The 14,255-nt window shown below is 39.7% G+C and overlaps 1 protein-coding gene across 2 annotated transcripts in view; it reads left to right on the top strand.

Moving 5' to 3' along the window:
• snx6 (sorting nexin 6) overlaps positions 1-13,720 on the top strand; it is a 50,142-nt gene extending 36,422 nt beyond the window's left edge. For both annotated transcript variants that reach the window (XM_060828390.1, XM_060828389.1), the window contains exons 11-14: positions 3,203-3,289; positions 8,936-9,095; positions 10,418-10,503; positions 13,187-13,720. In XM_060828390.1, the coding sequence (XP_060684373.1) occupies positions 3,203-3,289; positions 8,936-9,095; positions 10,418-10,503; positions 13,187-13,240 (387 nt within the window). In that variant the 3' untranslated portion in view covers positions 13,241-13,720. The remainder of the gene's footprint in view (positions 1-3,202; positions 3,290-8,935; positions 9,096-10,417; positions 10,504-13,186) is intronic.
• Positions 13,721-14,255: the final 535 nt, after the last annotated feature.

Below are 14,255 nucleotides of genomic sequence, written 5' to 3'. Positions count from 1 at the left end.
GTATGGGATCAGATACTTGGCTCCGGCTCTCTCATGATGCTGAGTTTGCAAAATAGACAGGAAGGAGGCTGGAAGAACACAGCAAGCCAGGCAGCATGAGGAGGTAGAGAAATTGACGGTTCAGGTATAACCCTTCTTCAGGACGGGGAGTGGGTGTAGGGGAGCTGCAAATAAAGGAGTGACGGGGGCAGGGTGGTGAAGTGGAAATGGGTGAAGACTGGTAGAGGGTAGGACCTGCTTAGTTAATGGAAGGAATGAATCTGCCTGGTGGCAGGGAACAGTGTCAGTGAGGAGGAGGGGATCGGAAGGGAGGTTATTTGAAATTGGAGAACTCAATGTTGAGTCCTCCAGGCTGTAGGCTGTCCAGGTGGAAGATGGACCCCCCTTTCCATCTCGACTCCCTTCCCTGCCACCAACCGGATTCATTTCTCCCATTGACCAACCAGGTCCTACCCGCTACCAGTCTTCACCTATCCCCACTTCACCACCCTGCCCTCGCCAACTCCTTTATCTGCAGCTCCCCCTCAACACTCCTCCAGTCCCTGAAGAAGGGTTAAAGTCAAACTGTCGATTTCTCTACTTCCTAATACTATCTGGCTTGCTGTGTTCTTCCAGCCTCCTGCCTATCTACTTCGGATTCCAGCATCTGCAGTTTTTTTTTGTCTCAGTAACCGAGCTTGCAAAGTGGAGAGTGTGATGGAATTGGCAAGAGTATTGAGTTTATGATCGGTTTCAAAGGTAATACCAATGTTTAATTGGAAAAGTCTAAAGGTTGTCTAAATTTGGATGTCAGACAAAACATTTGACAGCACAGACTTTAGAATTGGGGAAGGTGGTGGAGAGCTAAAGCTGGATGCTGTCAGTATATTTGGATCAGTTGGGCCAAAGGGCTTGTTTGTGAGCTGTATACCTCTGTGACTCTATATGTAAAAGCTTTACTCTTTGGAAATTGTATCCAAAAACAATGTGCAGCTGAGACAGAGGAGTTGGGTTAGATCTTTAAAAGATATTAGTGTAAGGATAGAAAAAAAAAGGATATCCATTTGCTTGACTGAATAAGTAAGATTATCTTAAAATGAGGGAAGTCCCACTGATTTGAAGCAATGGGGGATAATCTTGGAGGAGGATGATATCAAGAGTTGCAGCAATTACTCCCTGTGATAATTCAGAACTTGGGAAGATCGGCTGGATCAAGGGAGAATTATTTCAGAAGGGCTGTAATGGCAACCTTAATAAACATAAAGATTAGGATATGAAATTGATCAGAAATTTAAGAGGAATGATGTCCAGGAAAGTGGAGGAGTGTCTTTGGGAGAGCTCAGTGAGGGCAATTGAGGATAGGAAAGAGACAGGCTAGGTCTGGGCGGAGGCTAGGGGTGTTTGGGATGGGGCGGAGGGACATTGACAAAACTTTCCATAGACTTTTCATATTTGTTAAGAGATGTGTTGGGGAGGGGAAGAGGAAAGGTTTAAGCAGATAGATAGTAGTGGAAAAAAGATAAATGTTTTTTACTCTCCCAAATTATCCAACAGTTATGGTAGGTTTTGGTGATGGAGAAAGTGGCCCAACAACACATGATGTGCTCCAGCCAGATTTGTTGACGAATAGCTAACTAGTTGTGTTTTGGTGGATACATTGAAGTCTACATTCCTTAAGTTGAGGGAATAATGCTGATTCTGCATCAGTGGGAATTCTCAGATGGAGAAAATTTACAAGAAAATGTTTCATGGAGATAAGGCCATCAAAGATGGAGGTGAGATAGAAGCTGAACAAATGAAGAGCTGCAAACGTATTGAATTGAATCAAACAACAAAAATTAATTAAGTACTTGGGAGTTTGAGAAATACAGTTGAAAATAACTTGGGGGTTTTTATTGCAAGATGTTTGAAGTGATTGGGTACTTGTGGTTGGCGGTTATGTAAGATGGCCTTGTTGGTATTTTTGACCATGAGGATAGAGTTAACAGGGATGACTAGATCGAAGTTGTTACTTTGGATATAATTTGGAGTGTATATAGAAGAAGAGATTTGGGGAGAACAAGATGAGTGAATTTACAAGAGTGAATTGAGAAGGAGATTGAAATCAGTTAAGATAAGTTATTTGTGCAAATGGTGAAAGAACAAAAAAGGAAGGATAACTTGATGAAAAAATTTAAGGTGGCTGGAAGTTGATGAGTATTTTAAACCACAGTTTGAACCGATGAGATGTTCAAAGAGGGAGAAAATGCTGGAAGAAGAGACAGAAATACCAGAATGTAGAATACTTTTTCTCGTTAGGACATTTAATAGGTAGAAAATCATGTTCTGGGAATCCACAACTTTCCAGTATGTGGTCCCAGTGTGTGCTGGGAACACAGAACTGGATAATCTTCCCATTGACTTCCCTGTTGGTTCAGAGACCTTGTTGTATTGGAAGTTACAGATGCCAGCGTACATCATAACAGTATCCAGAGCAGTATGTCAAAATGAGCTGATGTGATCTCTGGATGTTAGCAGTCATTAAATTTATTTCAATATAGCCTTGGGAATAACGATCCGAACATGGTAGACTGACGCACTTAGAGGGGTAAGTCGCAGGAAAATGTGCGGTGGTCTCCTTCTGTGTTGTAATCTCTATAAATTCCCTTTTTTATCCTCACTGAAAATTTCTGACTTTAAAGTAGTATATTGGTTTTTTAAAAAAACTGTTTTGAGTTGCATCTGCTGCATTGCTGCTATTTGTGCTTATACTAATTTTTTTTTACTTTAACTATTGCAAGAAAGAGTTTACTTTGTATTCATACTGTTTGATCATTCAAATAAGTAATAGTCTGAGTTAAAATTATAATCTGATATCAAGTTGATCATTTTTGGAGAATGTGGTGGATTTAAAAAATTAGAAAAATGCATTTAAAGTATAGTTTTTTTTTAACTGGCAGTATTTATAGGTTTCAGGGTATTTTCTAAATTATCTGTATGCAAAGGATCATGTTAAACATTTGTGTAGTTATTACAATTATCAGAAATAGGTGCAAAAAAAATTACAACTGCCTATTTGATCTTTATGCATGGACAGGTTTTAATCATTCAATTTAGTTTAACTATTATGCATGAAGTTTTGAGAAAACATAGACTGATTTTGACATTAGATGACTTGCTTCTCTAGAGCCAACAGTAGAGCTTACTATCATTTCCTACTTGATTTCTTGCATTTATTTTACAGAAAATAGAAGCACGAGTGTCAGCAGATGAAGATCTAAAACTTTCTGATCTTTTGAGGTATTATCTAAGGGAATCACAAGCTGGTAAGGTAAATATGTTTTAATCAGTTGCTGTATTACGTAACTTGTGTATTTCTGATTATATTCTTAGGATGTTTCCTTGATTTTTGCAGTAATTACTGTTTTATAAGTATTGTTTTGAAGCTTTGTAAAAATAAAAGATCAAAACAATGGCATTTTAAAAAAAGAGGAAGCAGATAGCATGTGGGAGGTGAAAAAGAAGCAGTGATCCCGCACAGCTTCTGACATTTACGATATTTAAAAGGCATTCGGATGGGTAAATGAATAGGAATGGTTTAGAGGAATATGGGCCAAATGCAGGCACATGGCACTAGACTAATTTAGGATATCTGGTGGCATGGATGAATTGGATCAAAGGGTCTGTTTCCATGTCTCTGACTGTAAATGACTGCGGTACCTGATTTGCTTGGTCTGTTTTAGTTCTGCTTTTTCTTTTCCTCTTATAGTAGAATATCCCAAGGCAAACTATTATTTCCTGGGTCCACGATGCATTCCTTCAACAAAATGTGCCTGCCTGAGTTCTCTCTTACAAGGAACTGATTGAAATGAAGAATAGCAGAGGCTCCTTTCTGTTATAACTTAGAAATAATTTAGGAAAATATCTTCTGAGCCCCTGTGCCTTTTTTTTAAGATGTCCCGTGAAATGAAATGGCTTAAACCCTTAGGATATCTGTTCAGCATGGATGCTTTGGACCGAAGGGTCTGTTTCCATGCAATATAAGTGAGTGTTTTCTAAACCCTAAACCTGAAACCCTACTTTGTAGGGCCTCCCACCCATCCACCTCCTCTAACCTTAAACATCAGGGACACATCAGGTAAGCTTCTGTACTTTTTTACATTCTGATAAGGGGACTAGCAGGGATGGCAGTGCAGGGAGAGGAAAGTTCCTCCCGCATGATATTTGAGGTGAGTGATGCCATTCATGTCCCATCCAAGTACATCTGCAAGAAGTGCACCCAACTCTCGCTCCTCCAAGACCACGTTAGGGAACTGGAACTGGAGCGGGAGCTGGATGAACTTCGGATCATTCAGCAGGCAGAGGCTGCGATAGATAAGAGTTACAGGGACGTAGTTACTCCTATGCATGAAGAAAGCTAGGTAACTGTTCAAAGAGAGGAGAAACAGCCAGTGCAGGGATCCCCTGTGGTGGTTCCCCTGAAAAACAAGTATACCATTTTGGATACTGTTGGAGGGGACAGCTTACCATTGGCATGCAGTTGGGTGCAGGTCTCTGGCACAGAGTCTATCCCTGTTGCACAGAAAGGAAGGAGGGAAAGGAGGAGAGTATTAGTCATTGGGGACTCGATAGTTAGAGGGTCAAATAGAAGGTTTGTTGGGAATGAACGAGACTCACGGTTGGTGTGTTGCCTCCCAGGTGCCAGCATCTGCGATGTCTTGGATCGTATCTTTGGGGTCCTGAAGGGTGACGGTGACCAGCCCCAAGTTATGGTCCACATAGGTACCAATGACATAGGTAGAAAGGGAGATAGGGATGTAAGGCAGGATTTCAGGGAGCAAGGATGGAAGCTGAGAACTAGAACAAACATAATTATCTCTAGTTTGTTACCCATGCCACGTGATAGCAAGGCAAGAAATAGAGTGAGATATCAGCTGAACACTTGACTGCAGGGATGGTGTAGGAGGGAGGGTTTCAGATACGTGGATATTTAGGCCCATTCTGGGGAAGGTGGGATCTCTACAAACAGGACAGTCTTCACTTGAACCAGAGGGGTACTAATATTCGAGTAGATTAAGCTCAGCAGGGGGATGGGAACCTGCGGTGTAGTTCCAGTACATAGGAGGATGAGAGTAGGGAGAGCATGGACAGGATTTCACGGTTACTGGAATGTGCTGGCAGACAGCAAGCTGGTTTGAAGTGTGTCTACTTCAATGCCATAAGTATCCGAAATAAGCTAGGTGAGCTTGCAGCATGGATAGGTACCTGGCACTTCAATGCTGTGGCCGATTCAGAGACCTGGATAGAGCAGGGTCAGGAATGGATGTTGGAGGTTCCAGGATTTAGATCTTTCATTCAGAACAGGGAAGGCATGAAAAGAGGGGGAGGTGTGGCCTTGTTAGTCAAGGACAGTATAACGATGGCTGAAAGAACTTTTGATGAGGACTCGATACTGAGGCAATGTGGGCTGAGGTTAGAAACGGGGAGAGAGGTCACACCGCTGGAAGTTTTTTATTAGTCTCCGCAGAGTTCCAGGGATATGGAGGAAAGGATCGGCAAAACAATTCTGGATAGGAGTGAAAGGAACAGGGTGGTCATTATGCGGAACTTTAACTTTCCCAACATTGATTGGAAACTCTAGTACATCGGATGGATCAGTTTTTGTCCAATGTATGCAGGAGGGTTTCCTAACACAGAATGTCAAAGGGCCAACGAAGGGAGGCCACAGTGGATCTGGTACTTGGTCATGAACCAGGCCAGGTGTTTGAGTTAGTGGAAGGTGAGCACTTTAGAGAGAGTGACCGTAATTTGGTTCCGTTTAGTGATGGAAAGGGATAGATACATGTCATGGGCAAGAGTTATAAATGCGGGAAGGGCAATTATAATGCGATTAGGCAAGACTTAGGATGCATAGAATGGAGTAGCAAAATGCAAGGGATGAGGACAATCGAAATGTGGAGCTGGTTTAAGGAACAGATATTAAGTGTCCTTGACCGGTATGTCCCTGACAGGCAGGGATGAAGTGATAAAGTAAGGGAACCATGGTTTACTAAAGAAATTGCATCTCTTGTTAAGCGGAAGAAGGAGGCTCATGTGACGTTGAGATGAGATGGTTGAGATGAGGCGATGGTGAGTTACAGATTAGCTATGAAGAGAGTTAAGAAAGGCAAGGAGAGGACATGAGCTGTCTTTAGCAGGTAGAATAAAGGAGAACCCTAAAGCTTTCTATCCGTATGTGAGGAATAAAAGTCAGAAGTGAGAGGTTGTCTGTGGACCCTGTGGAGCTTGGAGAGGTGCTGAGTGAATATTTCTCATCTGTTTTCACTCAGGAAAAGGAGAAGATTGCAGAGGAAAAGAATGAGATACGGGATATTAAACTAGAAAAGATTCAGGTTAGTAAGGAGGAGTTGCTACCAATTCTAGAAGGAATGAAAGTAGACAAGTCCCCTGGGCCCGATGGGATCTATCTGAGAATTCTCTGGGAAGCTAGGAAGAAGATGTTGGAGCCTTTGGCCTTGATCTTTGAGTCGTCATTGTCCACAGGTTTAGTACCAGAGGACTGGAGGAATGCAAATGTTGTGCTGTTGTTCAAGAAGGACAGTAGAGATGACCCAGATAATTATAGATCAGTGTGCCTTACGTCTGTTGTAGGAAAAGTTTTGGAAAGGATTATAAGATGCAGGATTTATAATCATTGAGCAAGCAACAATTTGATTGCAGATAGTCAGCATGGTTTTGTCAAGGGCAGGTCATGTCTTACAAACCTGAGTTTTTTTTGAGAAGGTGACCAAGCATGTGGATGAGGGTAGGGCTGTTGACATGGTTTACATGGACTCCAGTAAAGCCTTTGATAAGGTTCCACTTGGTGGGCTGTTGGAGAAAATGCAGTGGCATGGGATTGAGGATGATGTAGCAGTTTGGATTAGAAACTGGCTTTCTAAAAGAAGCAGCGAGTGGTGGTTGATGGAAAACATTCAGCCTGAAGTCCGGTAACTAGTGGTGTGCCACAAGGATCTGTTTTTGGGACCACTGCTGTTTGTCATTTTTAAAAATGACTTGGGCGCAGGCATAATTGGATGGGTTCGTAAGTTTGCAGATGACGCTAAAGTTGGTGGAGTAGTGGACAGTGTGGAAGAATATTGCAGGTTGCAGGGGGACTTGGATAAACTGCAGAATTGGGCTGAAAGGTGGCAAATCGAGTTCAATGCAGATAAATGTCAGGTGATTCACTTTGGGAAGCATAACAGGAAGGCAGAATACTTGGTGAATGGAAAGATTCTTGGTTGTGTGCATGTGCAGAGGGATCTTGAAGTCCATGTATGTAGATTCCGGAAAGTTGCCACCCATGTTGATAGTGCTGTTAAGAAGGCATACGGCGTGTTAGGTTTTATTGGTAGAGGGATTGAGTTCTGGAGCAGTAAAGTCATGCTGCAACTATATGAAAAGCTAGTGCTGCCGCATTTGGAATATTGTGTACAGTCCTATCATAGGAAGGATGTGGAAGTATCGGAAAAGGTGCAGAGGAGATTTACCAGGATGTTGCCTGATCTGGAGGGAAGGTCTTATGAGGAAAGGCTGAGAGATTTGGGTCTGTTGTCATTGGAAAGAAGAAGGCTAAGAGGGAGTTTGATAGAGACATACAAGATGATCAGTGGATTAGATAGGGTAGACAGTGAAAGTCTTTTTCCTCAGATGATGACGTCAGCTTGTACAAGGGGGCATAGCTACAAGTTGAGGGGTGATAGATTTAAGACAGATGTTAGAGGCAGGTTCTTTATGCAGCGAGTAGTAAGGGCATGGAATGCCCTGCCTGCCAATATTACTAACTCAACCACACTAGAGGCATTTAAACAATCCTTGGATAAGGACATGGATGAAGTTGGGATAGTAAAGGGGGATGAGCCTAGATTAGTTCACAGGTCTGCGCGACATCGAGGGCCGAAGAGCCTGTTCTGCACTGTATTGTTCTAAGTCTGCAAATCATGTCTTCTGCCATTTGTATTTAGTATGGCTGGCATTTTGGTTTGCACCCATTGGGGATGTTTTCCTCCATTGATATTCCCAAAGTTTTAAAAACCATTTTTAACCTCAATAAAAGGGTGAGATATCACTATTAATAATCATACTAAAATGATGGTTGTTTAGGTAAGATATCAGATATTTTTAGATGGATGACTTCTGTCTGTTTTAGGAGACGGTGTGTGCCTGGAGTATATGTCAGTTTTGGATTTATCATTGACTGTTGTGGCTGCAGTGGCAGATTTGCAAGTGACAGACTCTTTTTACAGCTGGCACAGATGAACAGTATTGGCCTGAGGTTCTCTGATTTTTTTGTCTTCTCCCTTCTGGCGAGCTTGTTATTGGTTTCCTCTATTGTCTGGTCATTTCTTTTGCCCTCTGCTTTTTCCCCTTCCAGACTGTCTGTCTGCAGGCACTCTGCTCAATAGTGAGGACTTCCACGCATCAATTTGAGTCACAGTTAACTTGAGGTCTCTGGTTGATTTGATGCATCAAATGTGTTCGTGTAAAGGGTGGCACATTGTAATTTCTCTGCTTGTTACCTCTTGCCTTCAGTTCTTGCTTCTGGCTTGTGTATCGGTGTGTAAAACTATATAAACCTCTCCAGTTTATACATAGTCTCTTTTTCAGCAAGCACTATATAGTGTTTCCCTGTGGCAATGTAGATAAATTGTGTACTTTGTGGACCACTGCTACCTGCAAGGTATTCGGAGGAGAATTCCAGTTAACTATGCTATATACATCAACAAACAATGAATGTTTAAAGTTGGAAAGGATGAATAACACCTTTCATAATGTTTTTCCATTTACTTTTGGCTTAATGCAATAGCAATTGCAGTGGATTCATTCAAAACTGAGTCATATGCTGAAGTTCAATTTGATAATCTTGAATAAATTTATGAACTTCGTTTATTCTAATTTAAAGTAGTTATTCATGCTGCCTGACTTTTGGGTATAGGATCTCCTTTATAGACGAGCACGGTCACTAGTGGATTATGAAAATGCAAACAAGCTACTGGATAGATCAAGAGCTAAAAACAAAGATGTGCTTCAAGCTGAGACCAACCAGCAGTTATGTTGTCAGAAATTCGAGAAACTTTCAGAGTCAGCAAAACAAGGTAAATACAATTATTATAACTTAGGATTACTATTTGTGAAATGGAGTGGAGACCTTACAGGAAGCAGGATAAGGATGTATATTGCAGATAACTGTGGGGTTTGGTGTGTTGGTGGCCGTCCTATCTGCAGATGTCAAGGAGGGGAAAGGAGGATTCAGAAATGTACCAGGTGAAGGTGGGAGCAAGGTGGAAACTGTAAGCAAAATTTATTTTTTTTTTAAATTCAGGACAAGATAGGGAAGCAGACAAGATAGGGAAGTGAACTGCCAACCAATAGGACTGTTGTCAGCTCAGCAGTCTGTGACATCACTGGAAGCAGTGGCCCAGTAACTGGGACTGCACCTCAAAGAGGAGGGTGCTGCAGAAGCACAACAGCAAACGGGTAAATGAGGGCACCAATTAGGGAGGATCAGGATGGTTGTTGGTGAGCACTGTTAGGAGTGACTACTGCTGCCCAAGGCACCATGCTGTAGGTTACAACGCCTGAAAAGAAGACATGTGCTTCCCAAACCTGCAGAGAGGTTGACCAAGTTGTCATCTTAGGCGATGGAGGCCCTAATGAAAAGTAAGATTCTGGAAGGAAATGTTCATTGGCAATTTTAGTGGCTCATTTGGCCTGAAAGTGTGAAGACTATTCTCCTTACACACACACACACACACACACACCTGTCAAAATGCATGACAGCCAAAAGATGATGGACATTCCACTTGCTGCATTCCTCCTACTCCTCTCCATTTTACAGCAACACCTTTGCCTTCCAGCCTGTTCACAGTAGATTGGTAAAATCCAGCAACAGTACCTTGGTCTAAATTTTCTGCTGACTAGATCATTGTTATGACACTGTAGGAGAAAGTGAGGACTGCAGATGCTGGAGATTAGAGCTGAAAATGTGTTGCTGGAAAAGCGCAGCAGGTCATGCAGCATCCAAGGAGCAGGAGAATTGACGTTTCAGGCATAAGCCCTTCCTCAGGACACTGTAGGGGCTTGTGCCTGGGCATCTTCCAGAATCTTCACTGTAATGTAGTCTGTGGAACAAAAAATGCCCAGGAAATTGAGTTTCCTGCTGGGAAACTCTCCAAAAATTTCCATTTAAATTGGTGACTTTGGAGCATTCTGATGAAGTTAACTGAGTAGTTAATTAGTAAAAGTTAAACTATTAAATACATAGTATAACTCCTGAGTAAGTGGACTAATCTTCTAATTAAATAGGAAATAAAAATAGGAAAATACATTTGAACATCTATCATTTGTTGTCTTGATGTTTAAAGGTGTGTCAACTTATTTAAAATTATGTATTTTGATAATTGAACTTTGTTTCTAGAGCTTATAGACTTTAAAACTCGGAGAGTTGCAGCTTTTCGAAAAAATCTTGTAGAATTGGCAGAACTGGAACTAAAGCATTCTAAGGTAATATCTTTTTATGCGTTATATCCATTTGAAATCTTTCTTGGCTTATAGTTTGCATTAATAGGCATTGATGTTTTAAGGTTTTTAAATTTGAAGAAAAGGAACAAAACTTCATGTTCCACTGAACCTGCATTTGCTTTCATATCTCAGAACTTTTGGGTTGTTCAACCAATATACTTGAAATTGTCCTGTGCTTGTTTCTAGATGCCACTTTTTTAACAAGGCTGTGGATATTCCATCTGATACTCTTTTTCCTTCTGAAAATAATTGTCTCTGATGTATTAAAACTAAATAATAATAAGCTGCTGTAATTGGGCCCTTTAGTCTACATCTTTTGCTTGCTATATGACTCACTTATAAATTATAAACCTCCTTTAAATAAAGAGAAAGCAGACAGTATCAGAAAAGGGAATGCAGTTGATGTCAACTTAGATGCTATGGCTGGTTTCAGAATACATTAAAAATGCCCCAAATATATTTCATAATGTATAGTCCAGGTTAGCTGCTTCAATTTGATTTGTCCAGTCTACATGAAGGTAACAATCTACTAAGATTATTGTAATAACTTTCTGACATGTCCTCATTATTTCTTGATTGGTGTACAGTCTGTTTTTCCTATCTGGGGTCTATAAATTAGCCTACCTTGACAACTTCTCTTTGCTATTTCTAATCAGTGTCCAAACTGATTTTCCATTTGATTCTCCAAGTCAGCATTTTTTTCAACTACTGTATTGACATCATAGATTGCTAAAAGTGTGACCCTACCTCCTTACATTTCTTCCTGTCTTTTCAAAATGTTAAATACTCTTAAATAAGGTCCAGCTGTGGTCACTTTGCAGCCATGCCTGTAATGGTTAAAATAGTGCTCACTTATTTCTATAATAAGACAAAAAAAACTGCGATTGCTGAAGATCTGAAACACAAACAGAAATTGCTGAGAAACTCCGCATGTCTGGCAGCATCTGTGGAGAGAAAGCAGAGTTAATATTTTGAGTCCAGTGACCCTTTTGAACACACATTATCATTCCATTTTGTTATGGATACTGCACACATTCAGATAAAGAACCCTTTCCACTTTGTCTTTTTCCTTCCTATTGTACACTTGTTGTCGTTACCTGTTTTACTACCCTGCAGTATTGCACATCACCTACTCTATCACCTTTACAGTGTTTTATTAAATATACTAGGTTCCCAGTTAAGAAATTTTACTCATTGATTTTCTTTAGTTACGCATAGAGCTGAAATAGTTGAGCTATTAATTTAGTACAATGCTTCTTTTCTATCACCATAGACTCATTTAAACTATTGTCTCAATTTAGAAAGATAAAAGAAATGAATCTTCCTGATCAGCTAGCTGTTAACCTAATCAATGACTCTAGGCTTCATCCATCCAAAAGAGTGTCATATTGGACTTGAAATGTGAACTCTGTTTTTCTGCTCACAGACCTGCTGAGTTTCCTCAAGACTTTGTTTTTGTTCCATCTGTCAGTCCACTTCTTTTGTTTTTGTAAAAGACCAGACAGCACAAACTTCTTCACTTACCAACATTCTAGAACTGAGTACTCTGCCTCACCATTTTTGCTTAACAAAACCTTATATTTGTGCAGTAACACTTTTCCATTACCCAGTTCAGCTAACTGCCTCTTCTCATTCCACTTTGTTATTCAGTACTTGCACTGGAATTTTTTTATTCCTGAAGCGTTACTACTGGAGTCTTCCAATGATCAGACATTGACTCTCCCACTTATTATTGTCGACGTGCTTTTCCCTTGTCAACATGCTTTTCCCTTGTCAACATCACGTGAAGTCCTAATATCAGTTTTTCATGCTGTACCTCACCGTGAATTCTATTGATTTGTCAATTGCCTGTGTTGTCAGCCAGCTATTCCCAAATCTAGTACTAGTTAAACAGAAATGTTCTCCAGTTAAACATTGTGAATGTTAACATCACTGTATTTGACAAAAGCAAAAGACTGAAATTTTGAAATAAAATGGCAAGATGGGCAATATTTGTGTGCAGAAACTTTGAATTAATATTTCAAGTTGATCACCCTTTGATAGAAGTTGTTGAATTATTTGTATAATTTGTATAATTAAAAGCTCTTTACTAACTTGTAACATGGAGGTGACAAATGAGCCAAGCCTTAACTCTCAAAAATAGTGTTTCAATTTTGTTGCAAGGATTGCCACTAATTAAAAAAGGTTTTCCTGAATAACGGAGCTCTGTGAATATTGCAATATTTGAAATGACAGAAGTTCTTGTACGGAACAGAAATTATTTTGTTTGCAAGCAAGTGTTTCAACATTTTTCTGAGAATTAGGAGCAGGGAGCTCTTTTTATGTATGTATTTTAGTTTTGTAAATATTGTTATATATGCATGTTAGTGTGATAGTATTATGGGGAACTGGTTAACTGTAAGTGTGATTTGAATACTTATTGACATGAAATTTTAATCGTGCTTACACGTTTGGTGTTTGTATTCTAGACATCTGTATGTATCTCCTATCCTTACTATCAAAAAAACCTTAAATGTCTCGACTATTTTCAGCTGCATAAACTGTACTTATGAACTTTGGTGCAATTGATCAAGTTTCAATTCAGAAAACATTGAGTTGAATCAGATGTGTTTTCTTTTCCTCAAAATCTTAGCAAGGTGATTGCATTTCTATTTTTTATCCACAGGGACACTTGCAGTTGCTGCAGAGCTGTCTTGTCGCACTTAAAGGTGACAACTAGCTGCTTTATGATTGTTGGATTAACAAGGGCTGTATGCACCAGGTCTAAAAGGAAAAAAAGCTTCTGTGGCTTCTTAAGGAAGACTTACAGCTAGGAAGATTCATGTATTTCAGAAGGAAACACCACCACTACATCTGACCAGAAAAGAGAAACTTCAGTGCAGAAAATCCAATTCTGTGATGCCATATAGCACGTCATTCGTATTTGTTTCTCCAGAAGCCAAAATATTTTCTCCAGTTGCTGTATTTTGGAGACTATTGTATATTTGGTTGCCAACTTAATTCATTTTTAAAATAATCATTTGGCTGAATTACAATTTTTTTAAAAGAAAATGTATCATTAGATGTACTCAATACTGTCACATAATGCATTGTTTGACATTTAGTGCTATTCCAACATCTTAATGTGGCATTTAGTTTTTTTTTATATTAATAACACTTGACTCCTCAACTAAGATTTATGTTAAAAGTATAATTTCTAAATCAAATTTAAAGTGTAACTGCCTTAAACTTGTAGAATGATTCTTAACCATTGTAAAATAAAGTGTTAAATGAGAGGATGTTTTCGTACTTTGCTTTATTAATTTACTTACTATCCATACAGGTAAACAGAGTATTGATTTCTTGTTGCTCTATACTGATTGTGCAACAATTCGAAAAAGACAACTCAATCTGAGAAAGCCTGGTAGAATGATTTCAACTGAAAGATCAGTTTGTGCACTTTTCCATAATGAACATGATTTAATTTTAATTGTCATACAAATCTAGTTCTTCCATCAACCCCATCTTTGCATTTTCACTAAGATCTGCCGTTTGACAACTCAGTTAAGAGTGCAGTTACTCGTTCTCCCAAATGTGGTCTGCCAAACCAGAATCCTCAAGCTAAATTTCTAGTGCTAAAGTAGCTAATATATAAATAATTTTACTGCAAAGCTTTGGTCATTGTTTGCCATGTTGACTATAAGGTAATTCTAATTGTTCCCACCTTTTAAAGGAATGATGTACTTTAATTGGGA

This window comes from Hemiscyllium ocellatum, chromosome 8, assembly GCF_020745735.1.
Source record: "Hemiscyllium ocellatum isolate sHemOce1 chromosome 8, sHemOce1.pat.X.cur, whole genome shotgun sequence".
NCBI lineage: Eukaryota > Metazoa > Chordata > Chondrichthyes > Orectolobiformes > Hemiscylliidae > Hemiscyllium > Hemiscyllium ocellatum.
The sequence above is the reverse complement of the archived record's forward strand: the minus strand, read 5'-3'. Positions and strand labels throughout refer to the sequence as shown.